This window comes from Rhopalosiphum padi, chromosome 3, assembly GCF_020882245.1.
Source record: "Rhopalosiphum padi isolate XX-2018 chromosome 3, ASM2088224v1, whole genome shotgun sequence".
NCBI classification, from domain to species: Eukaryota; Metazoa; Arthropoda; class Insecta; order Hemiptera; family Aphididae; genus Rhopalosiphum; species Rhopalosiphum padi.
This window is the reverse complement of record NC_083599.1, coordinates 80,219,538-80,240,133: the sequence shown is the minus strand read 5'-3', so window position 1 is coordinate 80,240,133 and position 20,596 is coordinate 80,219,538. Positions and strand designations below refer to the sequence as shown.

The following is a 20,596-nucleotide window of genomic DNA, read 5'->3' as shown; positions in this document are numbered from 1 at the left end:
AATTTTTCATTCGAATATAAGTATTTTAATTATTTAGAAGATAATATTTAGCCCAACTACGATCTTACAGTATATTATGCATTTTTAGCTCGAACCATAAAATAAAAATGAAAAAAAAAATACTTTCTTATGAAAAACTGCAGTACATGTGGTCACCATAATATACTCTAACTCAACAATTAGCAAATATAATTAAATATCATGTACTTACGTCTTCGGTGTGACAATTGGAAATGAACGGCTTTCCCGATTTCACTTTACGACGATGTCTGTTATTTCGTATACATATTATACCCGCCTTATATTATATTATTAGATATATATATAAAATGTTGGTTATGACTTTATGAGCGATACCGTGTTTGAACGTCGGTTAACGTGTTTACTGTATTATTGCAGGTCTTTGGATGGCGTGACGTACAACGCGGTAGTGGTGGGGTGGAAGGAAGCGTCAACGGTCGAGCTGTTTGCCGAATTCTGCAGGCTACGTTTAACATCCGTGCAATACAGTTGTCGTAGCATTTTTTTTTTTGTTTTTGTTCGTTTCACTTGCACATTTATACTCATTATTATTATTACACTTACTTATTTATTATTTCTTATTATAATTATAATTATAATTTCTCCAGTTCTTATTACCTATTCGTTCACTTTTTTTTTTCATATAACTGGGACTTTGCAGGAGACCGGTGAGTACAACATTTTATTTTCCTTCCATAACTGGGCGTAGGCCCGCGCCCACGTGTGTAAACAAGCCGTTTGTTTAGGTTTTTGGTTTTTTAACGAGTGCGATATAAATTACTTTCAACTATTATTATTATTATTATTATTATTATTAACATTTTCGTTGGTCGCGTCTTCTTCATACACAATGTATGAAAACATAATAATAACGAATCGTTCAACTCTCATAGGTTATGTCATTTTGTAAGCAAATGAACGCATACACGGCTCCGGTGACACACCTTTGCACCTGTTTGCGTACATTAATAACGCGAGATTATCGGCGCGCAGTTATAAAGTATTTCAATGTTACGGTTAACGAAAACATTGCATTCCGTTAACGGTAGGTATTAGCATTATACGCAGTTCCGTTGTGATGAGCACATTTTCCATACTATTATTTCGTATGAAATTAACTTAAATGCATTTTGTAAATTATTATTCGAATAATACTATTAACGTATTTCCGATAATAACGCGCAATAACTGTTATAGTATCATCTCCGCTGATAACAATCATTATTTTGATATAGTGTGTTTGTAAATAATTTGTTTTTTAATATATTCGGTTTGCTAATGTTATTATGCTAATTACTAAATTAAACATGTTTTTAACAATATAATATATTATATATACTTTTTAGTTTTATCACAATGGTCAGACACTGCGTTATGTGTGGAAACGTTGATGGAGCTATTGGAGTTTCAACACACAAGTATTCACAATTTCATTGCACTAAGCACATTTGTATGTACCATTATTATATTGCTACATTTTCCTCTTTAGATTTCCTACGGACGCCGCACGTAGACGTCTGTGGGTGCAATTTGTGGAGACCAACGGTTTTGCTGTTCGTCCACACTCTGTGCTCTGTTCGAGGCATTTCATTCCACACGTCGACTTCTTCCCAGGGGCCAATCGACGCCGTTTAATCAGAACAGCCGTGCCGTCAATAGTAAGTTTATAATGAAATACAATTTTAGTTTTAATTGTATGGTATATCTCTTCACACACACACACACACACACACACACACACCTCCATAATAATACAATGTAGGTACAATAGATTATAATATAATTTTTAATCAAACATTTCACTGCACCAAACATGAATATGTTCACTTACATGTTACATATCATTAACATGTGTATATAACATCTTCTTTTTCTTTTTCTGTTCACTAAATTACACTAAACTTGACAAAGTATACCGTTTCTCAATAACTAACTTATCTCACTGTCGATGTCAGTTCCATCACGAATATAAGTAAAAATGTGTAACAACATAACCATTTGAACATTGTTATGTGAATTTATTTATATATATTTTTTTTATATCTACATCTTGAATTTTATTCACTACAACTTGACTTATACTCTTATTTATACACTCATTATAATAATATATATATAACTTTTATATATTACACTTATGGTTCTATCAACACCACACTTGATAATTGTTGACAAATTTATATATTATAATAATATATACTATAAATATCTTTTTTTTAAAAACCAAATATTTACTACGCCAAACATAAACGTTTTTACTTGCATACACTTCTTTTTTACCCTATTTATAAATAAAAAAGCATATCATTGTGTACAGGGAATGGAAGGTTTGTGTATTAAAATATATCTATTATATATATATTTATAGTTTCTTTTTTAGGTTCACTTATACCTATAGCTTAATTAATTTATTGTATTTAATTAATTTTTATATACAAATAAAATAAAAATATTAAATATATTTCTATTTATGTCTGTATGTTTAACTGATGGTACTCATTATGTTCTGTTATTTATGGGAAAATTAAAAAATTGAGATATATACTCAATACAATACATTACCAATTTATTAAGAACTAACCTATCCTATTAACAATATTTATTTTAGTTGTTAAATTATTTAAGTTTTATTTTTAATGTATTAGTTACAAATAGTTATTTTGAGATTTGTATTATTTTTTTTCAATACTGGTAAATGTTTAAACATTAATTTACATTATGCAGTGCAAATACATATAAACTATTAAATTGTTGTTTCAAAACATGTGTGCTGCTGTTCTACATTTTGACCCTAATCATTAAGTGCTCATATTTTTATAATTTTATATCACTATATATATATATACTACTATACTACTACTATTCATTTAAACTGATCATCTATGATTTTATAGGCAGTCGAACAGCAGCATGAGGCACCTGACGGTGAACAAGCAGTTCACGAAGAAATTGACAACGCCGATGAACAAGGCGGCGCGGAAATCGTTGAGGTCCAAATGGATTTCAATGAAGTGCAAATCGTCGAGGACAATGTGGAAATTGTCGAGGTCCAGGTGGAAGATGACAATGTGGAAGTTGTCGAAGTCCAGATGGAAGACGACAATGTGGAAGTTGTCGAAGTCCAGATTGAAGACGACAATGTGGAAGTTGTCGAGTTCCAGATGGATGACGTCATAGTCGTTGATGTTCTGCCGGCCGACGCGCGGGCAGAACTTGAATTCGCAGACATCTTCGACCATTTACCTCCGGACGTCGACGAAGAGGTCAGTGAATAAATATTTCATCATATTGATAAAATAAAAAGCATATTATAAGAACCATTAAAATTTTATTATTCACACATTGCAGTTCGAGCCGATTCCACTGGGTGTTCCTGTGGCGGCAGAACGTTTGCCAATGAGAGACCGTCCGGCAGGTGTTCAACACCCACTCCCGGACCAACACAACATAGGTGCTTTGGACGCGGTTTGCCGAGAATGCAACGCCCGTCACTTCCACTGCGAGCGCGCAGCTAGAGGTCACTTCTCCACGTGCTGTAACAACGGTCAAGTGACCGCCACAGGACAGCGCGTTCTGCTGCCAGCACCTGTGCGTTTAACTAATTTGTTGATTGATGATTCACAGGAAGGTACCAACTTTCGAAGGGAGACTCGCCGGTACAACAACTCACTGGCGTTCGCAGCGTTCTCCAGCGACCTCAACCCCAGACGGTTGCCGGGTCGGGGACCAAGCGTGTACACTGTCCACGGACAAGTGTACCGCAGGGTCAACAATGACGTCGTCGGCAACGAACACAGGCCACCGAGCTACTGTGAGTTGTACTTTGTCAACTCCGCCGAGGCCAACCAGTCCCGAATGCGACAACAGGATGTCGCAGACCGTCTTTTGGCAGGTTTGCTTGCAGACCTGGACCAAATGCTTCGGGAGATCAACCCGTACGCTCAGGCTTTTAGGTGAGACAACCACTAAACTCATACACATACACTTTTGTAGTTATTAAACGCTGTGCTTAAACTTAAATTTTATGATTGCACACATTGCTTTTTTGTTTGTCTATACACACGGTCGGTTCTTAATGCATAAAGGTAATAATATTTTAATTTATTATTTTATACAATATACATTACACTATAACAAAAAAACAAAACCACGGTACTTCCGGATAAACTAAATAACATATAGACTACTGATTATATGCATTATATTTATTTTTATTATCCCACTTGCTGGTCTTTTTGCATCTTTTTGCAATGTGAATATTATAAGTATAAATGTGTTTACAGGAACATGAGCAGGTTGTGGTTGGAGGAACAAGAAAGAGCCAATGCCAACCCTGATTTGATTGGACCGAGGTCGGTAAGTATGCATTTTGTTACAGATGCAGCCAGGGACCAGCGACGATACCAGCGACCGACCGCAAACGAAGTTGCGGCCGTGTTCGTTGGTGACGACGGACGACCACCGAGAGACCTAAATCTGGTAATTTTTGACAGGAATCCCGTTGACCCCCGACATCGGATGCAAACCATACCCGCGGGCTCATGTCACGCAGATCCCATGTTGTACCCTCTGTTCTTCCCGCACGGGGAGAGCGGATGGCACTTCAACGTGATGCAAGAGGGTAACCGCAACAACCAAGTTCGCAGTCGGAACACTATCCGGGAGTTTGTGTGTTATCGTATGGCAATTCGATATACAGGAAACAACGATACTGATCACGGAGGCATAAGTTTAATACACGGTGGTGGTTTTTTATTGCAGCAGTACGTGTGCGACCAGTATGTTCGGATGGAATCGAACAATCTCAACTACGCCCGTAGAAATCAGCAAGCGCTCCTCGCTGACGCTTATCAAGGGCTGGTGGACCACGTCAACCAACAGCATCACTTGGACGAGGCCAACCCGATGGCTGTCGGCCGTAGAGTCATTCTACCGTCGACGTTCGTCGGGAGTCCACGTTACATGAAAGGATGTTATCACGACGCGATGACTATTGTGCGTAAGTACGGTAAACCTGATCTGTTTATAACTTTTACGTGCAATCCTAGGTGGCCAGAAATCACACAGAACGTCGGAAGATGGTCTGTTCCAAACGACAGACCCGATCTCATAGCCCGGGTGTTCCACGCCAAACTCAAGGCCCTCATGCGGGACATAATAGTAAATCGTGTGTTTGGTGATGTAGACGCTTATGTATACACTGTTGAGTTTCAGAAACGTGGACTGCCGCACGCGCACATATTGGTCATCCTCGGCGAGGACAGCAAGTTGCATACCGCCGAGGATGTGGACAATGTTGTGTGCGCTTCCTTGCCGGACCCGGCAACCGACAGGTGCCTGTTTGACTGTGTGACATTACACATGATTCACGGGCCGTGTGGGCAACTAAACCCTAACAGCCCGTGCATGGTGGACAACAGTTGTTCAAAGAAGTATCCAAAAGAATACAGCGAAGAAACCGTCTACGCCTCAAACAACGGGTACCCGACGTACCGCCGACCGAACAATGGATCTGTGGCCTTGGTCAGACGACGAGAGGTGGGCAATGAATTTGTGGTCCCCCACAATCCGTACCTACTGGCCAAATACGATGCACACATCAACGTTGAGGTGTGCTCTACGATTAAGAGTGTCATGTATTTGTATAAATATGTGTACAAAGGCCATGATGCGGCTACTATGGAAGTTTGGGACGGCGATGAGATATTAAAGTAAGCAGATTCAAATTAATTATTTTCATATACTAAGTCTTTGCTATATATTATACATTAATAACACTCGATGAACCATACACTAAAATGTTTGTCGTAAGAACTGCATTCATTTGGTTAATTGTAATGCTTTTTGACTATGGAAATCATTGTTTACTTACAACACGCTGTAAATACATTATATAATACTCCAGCAGTTTTAATTGTATTTTCAACTATACTTGGCCATGCTTTATCTCATTATCTCAAACTAATTGTTGTTGAAACATAACATAAAAATCATTAAACTCCAATTCACCATCGATCAATGGTTTTCATCAAAGCTTCAGTTCAATTTGATATACAATTGTAGTTATTCGAATGGCTCAGGTATAGTTGATAATTGTTAAATTCAAATTGGTATGGCGTTGCACAAACTAATAAAATGCACTTTTATACACATTTCAAACACATGCACACTTAAAACATTTTTTTATTAACTTAGTATTACTACTGTTTTAATTTATTTCAAACTCATATCTGTGTGATGTTTAATTACTATTACTATATAATATAATACTTGACCATACATTAGTGTACATGTACATACATAAACTTCATTCTTTTAGTGTCAAGTATGGTTTTGTCTATATTGTTACTATCCGAAAACAAATTATTAACCCCCAGCTCACAATTGACGATGGTTTTAATTGAGTTAATTATTTTTAATTCATTCGAATGGCGCAGACATAGTTAACAGTTGTCATTTGTTATAGTAATAACCTATAACTGAATTTTAATTGTTTACAACTGTTAATTTTATATTATTATTAAATTAAATTAAATTATTATAAAATAATAATAAAAATAAATAAAATTCACAATATAACAATATATCAATCACATACTTTAAACACTATACCACTATACACTTTTTCATGTTATAATAATATACTTTTTATTAACTATATACTTTTTTTTTTTTTTTTTTTTTTTAATGACTAATTTTATTTTATTCATGTGCTTGGTAGTATCACATGCACAATGATAGCACTAATGATTAATAATGAAAAATAATATATCTAATCTAAGCATAAAACAAATTATTAATTATTTAAACGTTATGCTCGCCAAACCCTTATAGCATTACATCTATTAATAAGATATATTATTTGTCACATATATGCAATTATTATATTAATATATTAATATATTAAATATATATTATGTATGTAATTAACTTAATATCAATTGATGTATCGCATTATGACTGTGCAGCTTTGTTACTATTATTGTTTATTATATGTTATTTTTTTTCAGTTTCATCAATTCACGATACGTAAGTCCGCCAGAAGGGATCTGGCGGTTGTTTTCGTATGAAATGCACAAGAGAAGTCACACGATCGTTAGACTTCCAGTGCACTTGGAAGACCGACAGACCGTCTACTTTGCTCCTGGACAAGCCCAACAGCGAGTACAGAACGATGACCAACGTCGTACAAAATTGACAGAGTTCTTCACGCTCAACACAAACGACGTGGAGGCAAGGCAGTACCTCTATCACGAGATACCGGTGCACTACACGTGGCATCAGGCACAGAGAAGGTGGGTGCGGCGACAAAGACGGATGACCAACGAAACGTTGGCTCGGATGTACGTCGTCAACCCACTCGACCGTGACCGGTTCCACCTGCGACTGTTACTTTTGCACCGGAGAGGCTCGCAGTCTTTCCGGGACATGAGGACAGTCGACGGGGTGGTGCACGAGAGCTACGGGGCTGCCGCCATAGCGTTGGGACTCTTGGAGTCCGACCGCGCATGGCTGGTATGCATGGAAGAGTCTGCGGCGTTAGACACTCCCCGACAGCTCCGGTATCTTTTCGTGACGATATTGGTGATGTGCCATCCAGCGGAACCGCTGGCCTTGTTCCAAGCCAACGAGGCCAGCATGATGGAAGACTTCAATCGGCGTTTCCAAGACTTGGACCGTGCCAGAGCGACAAGTCTTGACGCCATTGGAGACCTACTTCGTGCACACGGAAAAACGCTCGGCGACTACGGGTTGCCAAACCCGGACGTCGGTTTATTGGAACCCGAACAGGACGACCAACTGTTCGTGGCAATAGACGTGGCGTTGCGGTGGGCGCAACAAGTGGTGGACATGAACGACGAACAGCGTACGGTGTACGATCGGGTGATGGCGGCCGTCGACGACAACCGGGACGTCCAAAAGGTGTTCTACGTCGACGGACCCGGTGGCACTGGAAAGACGACGCTCTACGGATGCCTCATTTGGGCGCTTCGCAACCGAGGGCTGTCGGTGTTGTGCGTGGCGTACACTGGGATCGCGGCGTCGCTCATGGACGGTGGTATGACTGTGCACTCGACGTTCGGGCTGCCGTTCGGTACCCTTTCGGACGAGGACACGTCTACCATCACCATGCAGTCCGAACGCGCTCAGAGGATACGTGACGCGGCACTGATCGTCTGGGACGAAGCGCCCATGTCACCGGGACCGCAACTCACGGTGGTCGATCGCTTGCTCAAGGACGTCATGAGCTCGGAATCGCCGTTCGGCGGTAAACCGGTCCTGTTCGCGGGCGACTTCAGGCAGATACTGCCCGTAGTCCGCAGGGGAAACAGGAGTGCCGTCGTCATGTCGTCTATCAAACACAACTCCCTGTGGCAAAACTCGGAGAAGTTTGAACTGACGCGAAACATGCGCGCCGGCAACGACGCGGTCTTCGCGGATTGGTTGCTCCGGCTCGGCAGCGGCCAACTGCCGACGGTCGACGGTGTCCCGGACACCGTCGAAATCCCTCGGGAAATGGTATGTGACGTTGCTGATTTAATTGATTTTGTTTACCCGCAGCACATGTCGTTGGCTAACGTCGACGATTTCGCTCGGAAAATCATTCTGTGTCCTAGGAACGAGGAATGCAGGCAAATCAATCGCAAGGTGCTCCAACGCATCGAGGGCGCTGAAAGAACGTACACGGGCGTAGACTCTGTGGTGATGGACGATCCCGACGAGGTAGCAAATTACCCCACCGAGTTCCTAAACTCACTAGAACTTAACGGCCTGCCGCCGTTCAGATTGACACTCAGGGTAGGTGCTGTAGTCATGTTGCTAAGAAATCTCGATCCTAAGCGAACACTGTGTAACGGTACAAGGTTAGTGGTCACCGAGCTCCGGCGACACAACTTTAAGGCTAGAGTGTTGTCTGGTAATGTTGATGCACAGGAGGACGTCGTCATACCAGCGATACCCATGACTTCGGGTAGTGGAGACGACGTGCCTTTCGAAATGAGGCGGGTTCAATTCCCAGTAAGGTTATCGTTTGCTATGACAATCAACAAGTCGCAAGGACAGACGTTTGACCGAGTTGGATTGCTTCTGTCGGTGCCCGTGTTCACACACGGGCAACTGTATGTTGCATTTTCGAGATTGAGGAACGCTCAATCTGTCAGAGTCGGCATGTACGATGATGGCAATGGGTGGTTTGTCACAAAGAACGTTGTGTACAGGGAAGTACTACCAACAGGGTAACTGGTATTTAGGCAACGGTGAAATTGTTCACAACAAAAATGATATCAGATTTACTATTCCTAATTGCCATTCGCTATTACCATTGTTTAATTTCAATAAAAAATTCTGATATATTTTGTTTTTTGAGACTTTATAACCGGAGACTACAAAATTGTTTATATATATACAACATTGTTGTTGTATACCGATCATGGGTCTTATGGTCCACCGGGCGTTGGCCACATCATGGGTCTTAAGATCCACCGGGCGTTGGCCACTTGAAGTACCTAATCCTTAGGGATCCGTACATTTTTAGGTACATCATGGACAGTTGGGTTATTTCTACAGTCGTGTAGCTGCTCCCGACTGTTCACTGAGGAGAGATAGTTCGACAACCTCCACGTGGTTCTCTCTGGATGCGAATCTGCTTCAAAGCGGATTCGTAACTAATAGTCGAACACATTACTTAACATTTTTAAAGTGTATACCTATTTTTGTTTTTTTTTTTATCATGTACCTGTAAGATATCTGTAATTTTGTAATTGTCAATTTGTTTGTAACACATACCATTCAATTAAATATGTGCAATACCAATTCAACTATTGTAATTAATAGTGTATATTTTTTTTTTAGTATATATATATTTAACATAATATCTGTCATCTAATCACCATGAAATTGTTTGTACTTTGTTTTTGTTTTTATATATACACCATGTATTGATTTATCTGTACAACAATACAAGGTGTTATTGCTTTCAATTTATTCATAATGTACAAGTATATATCATAACAATATGTCTTATTTTTATTAGACTACCTATTGTATGCAAAGCTTTTACTTATTATAATGTATAACAATTTTTTTTATCACAATAATTGTACATTGACGTTGTTCTGTTGGACTTAAACGTTACAAACATAATATGTATGTTATAAGTATATTATACATGTAAAACTCATACTCTCCTCATCTGTACACAAATTGTTGTTACACCAATTATGTAATATAATAAACATAAAATAATTAAATTAATTATATTTCTAATGTTTTATAAAATATATATACCTAATAAAATACATGCAATTTTATGTAATATTTAATTTTTTTAACACAATACATTGCAAATTTAATCACGTGTATTATATTTAATAATAATATATTATAATATTAATAAGTGTATTGGCTGATGTTAGTATTTAATATTAAATTTTTAAATACACATTAGGTATATGTTGTAATGGTCACGATCAGATTGCCTACATAGGTGGCTTTATTATACATAAACTGATTTACACCAGTGATGACTGATAACTAGACATTAAAAAGTCAACATCATCATAACTTAAAAAACTTTTACTTTGCACGATTATTTTTTTTATTTTTAAAACACAAATACGATAAATGTGTGGTTATCCATTTGTAAAGTTTGTATTATTGTGAATTACTCATCAATTAATACCATTGTCGTAGCGTTGTACACTCAATATTCAATACATATAATTTTCACCCGTGCGTCGACAAACCTAGCTGGTTTGGTTTTCCTTAAAGCTTTTTGAAAGTTGAGTTCATACAACATTTTGATTTCACTTATTGCGCCGACGGGGTCCGCGATCCGACGCAGTCGGATTGCCTACCTGGTAGGCATAGTAGTTGCATATAAATTTATTTTCACGAGTGATTACTGATTATTCAACGCTCAAAAGACGACATTCGACTATAACATTTTTTCCTGCTTTCGACGCCAGGAGGTCAGACAATCCGCCGTAGGCGGATTCCGCAGCCGGTTATCGATTTACACCGGTAGAGGGCTGATAGCTAGACACTCAAAAGTCTACGTCTCAATCTCGACTTTCAAAAACTTTTCACATTCGAAAGAATACCGCCAAACAATCGACAACTTATCATCATCCCGATAGAAGACTCGCAGTATTACTAATCAGTGGTACCAACACCGCGGACTTATTACCGCCAAATCTTTCTTTTTTTGAAAACTTTCCGCTTTCAAGCTCTTCCATCCGTCCTAGGGTATTCACTTACAGCGAGTTTCACTAAAAGCGAGGCACACTCACAGCGAGGCACACTCACACCGAGGCACACGGGCAGCTATCTTATATTATAAAACCGCAAGCGTTTCGCCCGAAACCCACTTGAGCGCGCTTGCTGTACTCGCCGCAGTTCCTAAAACGGAAAAAAGAATGCGCTCCGGTCGTTATAGCCGCTTATCAAAAATTATCAAAAACGCGTTGGACAACTGTACGATTATTACGATTATTATAATATTACCCGCTTTTCTACCTGATTTTATAGCTTTTTCCGAATTTTTCCGTGTTCGCGTGATTTACGATATTTTATATTGGCGATTTATTAGCGATTGGGCGTGAGAAAAAAGTCGTTTAATACGTATATATATATAATAATATAATAAATATAAATAATGAATAAAATACACATCGAACGGATATTTCAGATATTTACAAATATATTTTAAAGAAAATCAACGAGAATGTCTGTGTGTGTGTGTGTGTGTAATGAAATACGAATTAAACGAGTACAACGCGAATTCGGTGACGGTTCGGAAACGGTTTAAGTGCTCGAGATTTGACATCGGTTTTTTTGTAATAGTACTTATCGACTACCACCGAGTATGTTATATTATATTATTTATAGTATATATTATATAATATGTAAACACAATATGTGTAGTGTGTACGTATGGAATATTTATTAAAGTCATATAGATCGGGTATGCACACTAATATTTAATTACAACCTGATGTGATAAATGTATTGTGGATTATTTCACTTATAATAACTCATAATGCTCACATCGTCCGCGATCCGACGCAATCGGATTGCCTACCTGAGGGGTTTGGTAACACTTAAACTATATTCAATTTTTAGCAAATAAAAAATTCAGATTTCATAATTTGCGCCCACATAGTCTGCAATTCGACGCAGTAAATAGGACGTAGATGGGACGTTATAACACTTTGTTCGACTTAAACTTTTTCCCCTACTATACGACATCAGACTTTCGACGTCAGGAGGTATAACAATCCGCCATAGGCGGATTGCCCAGCACAGGTATCGATTTGCATCGAGTGAGGACTGATAGCTAGACACTCGATTACCATTTTTCGTACTTATGTATTTATTTTTATATATATTCGAAAAAGAACCGGGCATGCGACAAGTCACGGTATTGGTGGTATTACACCGGTTAACGGCTGATAGCTAGACACTTAGTAACCATTTTTCGCACTTATTTATTTTTTATATATATTCAAAAAAGAACCGGGCATGCGACAAGACACGGTATTACACCGGTTAACGACTGATAGCTAGACACTTAGTTACCATTTTTCAAACTTATTTAGTTGTGTATAAATCAATTTTCACAAAAGATATGACGTTCGACATAAATTTTGTCCCCTACTATACAACATCAGACTTTCGACGTCAGGAGGTATAACAATCCGCCGTAGGCGGATTGCCCAGCACAGGTATCGATTTGCATCGACTGAGGACTGATAGCTAGACACTCTATTACCATTTTTCGTACTTATATATTTTTATACATTCAAAAAAGAACCGGGCAAGCCTCGAGTTGAACTATATATGTGACCGATTTCTAGACACCCGACTACCATTTCCAACCGAATTTCCCTTGGAACGATTTTCACTCGACTCCCTCGAAGGCGCCGGAGGCGGCTTCCACAAGCCGGGAATCGAGGCATATTTATATAATAATAATTTAATAAACAATATTATTATCGACGCCACGAACGTCTTATCAATTCCCGACAACAACCGCATTATCATCATTCATCCCGATAGAAGACTCGGAGTACTACCAATCAGCGATAGGTCTTCCTTTTTTGAAAACTTTCCACTTTCAAGCTCTTCCATCCGTCCTAGGGTATTCACTTACAGCGAGTTTCACTCAAAGCGAGTTTCACTCAGAGCGAGGCACACCCGCAGCTATTGTGATATAAAATATAGACACGATCACAACAAAACTGAATAACGTATTGACAGTCGTAGTCGTCGCCAAATCCAAATATAGTGAATAATTAATAAAATCTAAGCCAGGTATTATAATTAATACCTACATTGATTATAAATAGTACTATATTTTATAATCAATGGTACCTAGTATTATTTTCCAACCAACATCTCAAGAGGTATTATTAAAAATATAATACGAATAGATATCGTACTTCGTGGCTATATTTATCAATTTTCGGAAATTTCGAAATCATAATCAATATTATATATTTATTAATTATTTCTCTATTTCCTACCTGGGCACCTGGCTACCTTACCTATCTTAAAAGTTAAAGGTTTTAGTTCACACATATTCGTCGACTTGTCAAGACGTACTGAATTTAAAATTTAGTGTTTCAAGTAATCAAGTTATGAATAACAATTGTTTTTTTTTTTAATTTTTTTTTTTTTGATTATTGTGTAACTGAGTAATTGTTTTGAAGCTGTTGTTCATCGTACATTTTGTAAGTACCTACCTATATATTTTTTTGTTTTAATATTCATAATACCTATTTATTTATAATATAAATTATTTATATATTTTATTATAAATAACAAAAATCATTCAATTCTTAATTTTGAAAAGCCAGCGGGTAGTAAGTGCACCCCTTCGCGGTACCTATGTCTCAGTTAATGTTTTTCTTTAAATTCTATTAAGAAAACTTACTGTTAGGTACATTAAATTTAACCTAATTGTTATAAGAATGCGCCATGTAGAATTGCTCTGTGACGCTTGTTTTCGTAATTTAAAATTGATCCAGCATTCATCACATGACGATAACGGTTATTTTGCCAAGACAACAGAATCCGACGTAAATCATATTCTGCTACAAAAAATTTTTTAGTTGTAATGTTTATATAGCAAGAAAATAATTTTTCTCATTTTAAAAACCATATAGTAACTATTATAATTTTATTATAAGAAAATGTCCATTTTAATGACTACTTATCTTAATTTAACCATATTTTCTCATTTTCCTAAATCGAATTTATAGATGATTTTTTTAGATCAACCGAATCTGTAAATTTAGTTTGATTCTTCGCTCTACTCAATAGTGATTTAAGATAATAATTAGGTAGATATGTTTTTAGTAGATCTACCGTACTAAATAAATTTGTTAGGTTTTTGTTTTTATAAAATTAAAATTATGTGTTTTAATTGCTAAACATTTAAATTCTAGTTAATAAATTTGGGTATTAATTGAATAGTTTTAATAATAAAAATAATTTTTTTTTTTGTAAAAATATTACTTGTTTTCTAAGAAATATTAGATTTATTTCTTGAAATTGAATTTATACCCAAAAGTTTTACTACAAATTATGTTTTGAGCAGATTTAATAATATTTTATTAGTTGTATACTATATTTTATTTTAAGAAATCATTTCTTACGTTAGCAAGAGTTATAAATTAATGGGTAATTTTAATCAATTTAATTTAGTTATTCAATTTATATTAAGTGACTGATAAAATTAATATCAAATTTACTGTTAATCGTTTTAAGCGAAATAAGTATAAAACTATACAATACATCATATTTTTTAATATTTATGTATGATATAATAACATTACATAGGCAAGTATAAAGTACAATGCATGATACCTAATAATTAAATAAACATATTTCTGAGATATATATATGTATATTTTAGAAGAGAAGCATATACTTGACTTTAATTTACACTGGGCAAATGAGATAATGGAAATATAGAACTATGTCAAATTATCAGAGTTGTAAATTATTTTGAACACAAATAGCCAATAGGTACCTTTTACTTGAATTATCTTTAAATTTAAATTTATATCATATTATAATACATGACTTGGTATATTAAATAAACAAATTATTACAGACTACATGCAGTTAAGTTAATAAAAACATTCGTTGAAAAACATCAACATCCCCGCGGCATAAAGGACATCTTACAGGATATTGGTTCTCTAAGACCCCAACACATGTGGTACACAACCACGCATGTCCACATGGCAAAACAATATATTGAGCCACATCTTCTCCAGTTGTAACTATGTTACATGCCATGCAGACACTTGGCCTAATTGGGTGATTTGGTTCAGGTTCTTCATTTTGTTCTGCTACAATGTTTACCGGAGGAATTTCATCAATGTCATTTTCAGCTACTTGATTATCATCCGACTCTTCACCATTTTGAATACCCAGTGCCCAATTCCTTTGCCTACGTTCATAAGTTGCACTACAATGAGAGCATGTTACCAAAAATTGCCAAACACTCAGTATACCAGCTTCATGGTGTTCAGTTGCCCGTTTGATCCGCTTGGAATTTAATAGGTATTTTGTTTTTAAATTTCTCGTAGGTTGTAGGCCATTTTCTAGCTGAGTAACCATTGTATGGTACTTTACACTCAGTGCACATATTTGACCTAGTAATTAAAATCAACATAATTATATTATTATCAATAGAATAAATATCTACTTCTGATTCAGATCAATTTATTCTGTATTTCTGTACTATTATTATTGTTATTTCTTAAAAGATTTACTAGTTAGTCAATATATATATGTAAATTAAAGAAAAACAATACTAATAAGAAAAATGAATAAAAAGGTAAATTGGCTAATCACAGTAGGATAGCAACAATATTGTAGAATTAAATAATTAGATGTGTCAGTACTTTTAATATTTTGTATTAATATTCAACTATTTATTTATTTTTTAAAAAAAAAATTTTAGATTCATTATAAATAATTTTATATAGTAGAATAAAAACTGAAATAATAACAATAAGTACTTACATTTAAATTTCTGTAGATGTTCGAAAAAAAAATGTTGGTGTTCTGCGTACACTTGTGTTCACAATAAAACTGAATGTTTTTAAAAAAATGTTTCCTTATTATATAGTACTCAATTTTCCATCTCTTTAAAAATCTTATAATCAATTGTGATTTTTGATGATATTTTATCCTATTCAGGCAGTTATGGAAGATTATTTTCTGGTTTTTTGCTTAAAAGGACAAGATTTTGTGTTTGTTTTAAGAAAATTTTGGTTGGAGATTGATTGTACAGTATGAAGTTAATAACTAACAGCATTATTATATATGAAAAACCCTAGTAACGGCGGTGTGTATAATATATTATATATCTATTTATTATAGTTATCGATGAAGTCTGAGAATACTGAACAACACAATAATAAAACATATGAAATATATTATACTTATCAAAGTAGATAGTACGTTTTGAAACTAAATATAGCTGGCGATTTCTAATTTAAAAATTCACTGGCGTTTGACCATATTGCTGATGTACAATAGTGTGTTATTCGAAATCAGTGATGCAAATTTTATGTGACAATAAAAATATCTGTATAATTATATTATTAACATTATAATATTATAATAATTATTAAATACAATGAAAGTTTTGGTTGTATTTTTTTAATACATATTTTAAATAATAACAACTGATTATTTATTTTGTTGTTGAACACTTGAACAGTTTAACGTGCCGCAGTCGCCGGGTGTCGGGCAGACTATAATACTAGATTTATTTTTAGTACACAAAGGCGATAAAAAACGAGCCTCACGATGATCATTGCACATGCGTAATTCTATTTAATTAACCAGTCGTGTACATACGCGTGTGTGTGTGTGTGAGTGTGTAATTTTTGACATTTTTGTACACAAGTACAAAATCAGAGACGACGTTAAACCTCTCTGACATGAATTGGAAATACGCTGAAATACCGGTGTTCGTTTACGTACTAATTATTTCGTGCATTTTTTTTTTATTGCGGTTTATCGATATTTTTGATGATAAACACGGAATGTCCGGAGAATGATATAGGTACAATAATATATAAATAATAATTCATATTAAAGTGAAATGAAGAAGGATTTTTTCTCAAATAAAATCATAAATACGTTAAAAATTATTAACGAAATATGTGCTGCTATTAGTGAACCAAGAAATTCACATTTTGAGTATTATTTACCACAACATTTTAGCCGAGCCACTCACAAACCGCCACTGATTAAATATAGTAAATACTCGAATACTATCAATACACAACGCATTATAATAATATAGTTGGTAATGCCAAAGCGCTGCAATCACGTAACATGGAGTACGGTTGTTGTTTTTACTTTTATGAATTGTCGGAAACTTGGAAATACCCATAATTAGATTGCCGTGATTATTCTAGAAGCATATCCCCACCAGAACACCCTACACATTGTTGACCGACGACCGTTGACATTTGCCGATAATTCATTTCCTAGCGTTGCGCGTCTATGTGAGCACCATCCGAGACGGCGATACTGCAGTATGCATAGTGCATGACAATTGACAATAGTGACGAATTATTATTTGTATTGGTAACGTATTAAATTAATTAATTATTTTGTATTGTTTGTAAGTATCCCTATATTATTGTCGCACAAATTAAGTAGGCACTGGTATTTAATTACATTTTTGTGTAGGTAATAATAAGAAAAATAATATTGGTTATTTTTATTTTTATAGTTAAACAAAATATAACTATGTATAATCATAATGTTAGTAAATATACTAAACGTAGAAGATTTTTAGAAGAAGTTGAAACAGTAAATTTTTTAATTGATAGCCAGCCTAAATTTGATCCACAACCAAATTGTATATCTCAAGAAATCCTTGTTATGCCAAGTTCTGCTACTTCTAATAATGATCTTATAACTGCAGAATCGAACATTTTAAATAAATCGCTTGATGCTACAGACAAAAATGAATTTGTATATGATTCTTTTTCAATCACTTCTGATTCTGATGCCAGTGAATCTATTTGTTGTGAAAGTAATATGCTTGACATTTTGATGAAGAACAATCCATCTTAAATTCTTTAAAAAAATGGACCGTGAATTATTCAATTACATCCGAATCTTTTTCTAGTTTATTAAAAATATTAAAAGAACATAGTTGTTTCAAACATTTTCCTATAGATTTGAGAACAGTTTTGAAAACAAATAAGGAAAATCAATCTTGTGAAATTCAAACTATTCATTCTGGTTTATATTACCATTTTGGTATTGAAAATGGTTTAAAATCTCTTTATGATTTAAGTTGTTTTGAAGAAAAAATTGATTTAGTTGTGGGAGTTGATGGCTTACCACTCACCAAAAGTTCTTTAAGCACATTTTGGCCCATTCTTGGTTATGCTCGTTATTCTAAATATAAACCTAATTTATTCATAATAGGTCTTTATTGGGGAAAAGAAAAACCTAAATGTAGTAATTTGTTTCTGAGGGATATGGTCGATGAACTAAAACGTTTGTCCTATAATGGCATGGTTACAGAATTTGGTACTAAGTTTGTTGTTTTAGATTTAATATGTTGTGATCTTCCTGCTCGAAGTTTTGTTACTCGCACTAAAAATTTCAACGGATACAATTCTTGTTCAAGGTGCATTATTGAAGGTGAAAGAATTAATTTTACAACATGTTTTTTAGGAACACATTTTTGTAAAAGAACTCATAGTGACTTTTTAAATCGTATTGATGATAATCATCATGTCACTAATGATGTTTCTATATTAACTGAAGTACCATATATTAACATGGTCACATGTTTAAGTTTAGATTATATGCATTTAGGGTGCTTAGGTGTTATGAAAAAATTAATTCTGCTTTGGTTAGGCATGATGAAAAATGCATCTGTATCAGTTCGGTTACCAAGTCGTGATGTTACAAAAATATCTAATCATCTTTTGTCCATTAAATCATTTATTACAAATGATTTTCCACGAAGGCCTAGAGGGTTAAATGAAATTCTTAGATTTAAGGCTACAGAGTTTAAATTTATACTGGTGTATGTTGGACCAATTGTCTTAAAAGGTGTAATTACAGATGAGTGTTATTCTCATTTTCTTAGTTTGCACGTAGCCTTTAGGATTCTGTTATCACCACATAGCAGTAAAAATCGTATAGATTTTGCTGAAAAATTACTTGTATATTTTGTAGAAACATTCGAAGAATTATATGGGGCACAATTTTCTTCTCTTAATATACATGGTTTGATACACCTTGCTGATGACTACAGAAAATATGGAGCCCTTGATAATTGCTCGTGTTTTCCTTTTGAGAATTTCATGAAGTTCTTAAAAAAAATGGTTAGGAAACATGAAAAACCTTTGCAACAGGTGATAAATCGTTATCAAGAATCTATAACTTTCAACAAACCATTGGTTCATAATAATAGCAATGTATCTTATAAAAAAGAACATAACAGTGGTCCTTTAACTGAACATTATACTGGACCTCAATTTCAAATTCTTTATAAAAATAACCTTAAAATTAATACTAAGTCTGGGTCTGATGTATATATTGGTTTCAAAAAACAAAGCAAACTATCCATTTTTAAAATTCTTAACATATGTTATGATCCTAGTACAGGTAAAAATGTATTTTTAAGTAAACAATTTATTCAGGTTGAACCATTTTTTGATAAACCCATTAACAGTCTAAAGTTAGGTATAGCCGTAGTTGGTGATCTATCAAAAAATTTTACAATGATTGATATTGAACTTACTGAATTTTCTAAATATATGATTATTTATGATTATAGTCTCACCCACAATATTGCATATCCTATTATACATACATATTATGATTAGTTTTAATATAATTATTTATAATATATAATTAAGCATTTTATTTTATTATTTTGTTACTTTTTAAATAATTTTTTTGGTAATGTTAATATGTGTGAATTTTTAATTTAATAAACAATACAATTTCTGTATTCTGTATGTATTATATTTTAGAATTTTATAAAAATGATGAATACTTATTCAGTCGTCGAGTTTACTGAAGACAATTCACTTGAAGCTGTTCCTACAAATTGGTTGAAAAAAAATTTATGTGCCTGGCCAATAACTAAAAATTATTCTACAATTAGAAAACTAATCGAGCGAAAAAGTGTCCCCAATGAAATTGAATATACTTATTTCAATGCCAGAGTATTGAAAACAACTGGTAAATTGTTTAAAAATAAAGTATTTAATAGGTATAATATATGTGCTCTATTTAGCTTATTTTTTTTTATTTATGGGTTATTTTGGTTCATTTTTAATTTACATTCCAAATTGGGGATTGTTATACTTATAATGCACCAGCATGACTTATAAGTTGTGTACTTAAAAGCATTGAACAAATCTATAGTTATGCTTAAAGATAGCTCATGGTGTTCAAACCCATACATTTAGGTACAAAATGTATACATTTTCAACAAAAAATTGACTAGTTTAACTGATTAGTGTTAAGGTTTTATAAATAATTGTTATTATTATATTAATTA

General features: G+C 34.6%; 4 protein-coding genes across 4 annotated transcripts; 3 read left to right on the top strand and 1 right to left on the bottom strand.

Annotated features, from left to right (window-relative positions):
- Positions 1–3,176: 3,176 nt before the first annotated feature.
- LOC132926066 (uncharacterized) lies at positions 3,177–5,134 on the top strand. Its single transcript, XM_060990411.1, has 4 exons — positions 3,177–3,284; positions 3,370–3,974; positions 4,305–5,020; positions 5,070–5,134. The coding sequence occupies exons 1-4, from the start codon at positions 3,183–3,185 to the stop codon at positions 5,132–5,134; spliced, it is 1,488 nt and encodes a 495-aa protein (XP_060846394.1). The 5' UTR covers positions 3,177–3,182.
- Positions 5,135–5,382: 248 nt separating this feature from the next.
- Positions 5,383–5,798, top strand: LOC132923694 (uncharacterized). Its single transcript, XM_060987616.1, has one exon. The coding sequence runs from the start codon at positions 5,383–5,385 to the stop codon at positions 5,734–5,736; it is 354 nt and encodes a 117-aa protein (XP_060843599.1). The 3' UTR covers positions 5,737–5,798.
- Positions 5,799–8,214: 2,416 nt separating this feature from the next.
- On the top strand, positions 8,215–9,261 carry LOC132926065 (ATP-dependent DNA helicase PIF1-like). Its single transcript, XM_060990410.1, has one exon. The coding sequence runs from the start codon at positions 8,215–8,217 to the stop codon at positions 9,259–9,261; it is 1,047 nt and encodes a 348-aa protein (XP_060846393.1).
- A 5,892-nt stretch (positions 9,262–15,153) lies between these two features.
- On the bottom strand, positions 15,154–17,446 carry LOC132926064 (uncharacterized). Its single transcript, XM_060990409.1, has 2 exons — positions 17,443–17,446; positions 15,154–15,689 (listed from the first exon to the last, which is right to left on the bottom strand). The coding sequence occupies exons 1-2, from the start codon at positions 17,444–17,446 to the stop codon at positions 15,154–15,156; spliced, it is 540 nt and encodes a 179-aa protein (XP_060846392.1).
- Positions 17,447–20,596: the final 3,150 nt, after the last annotated feature.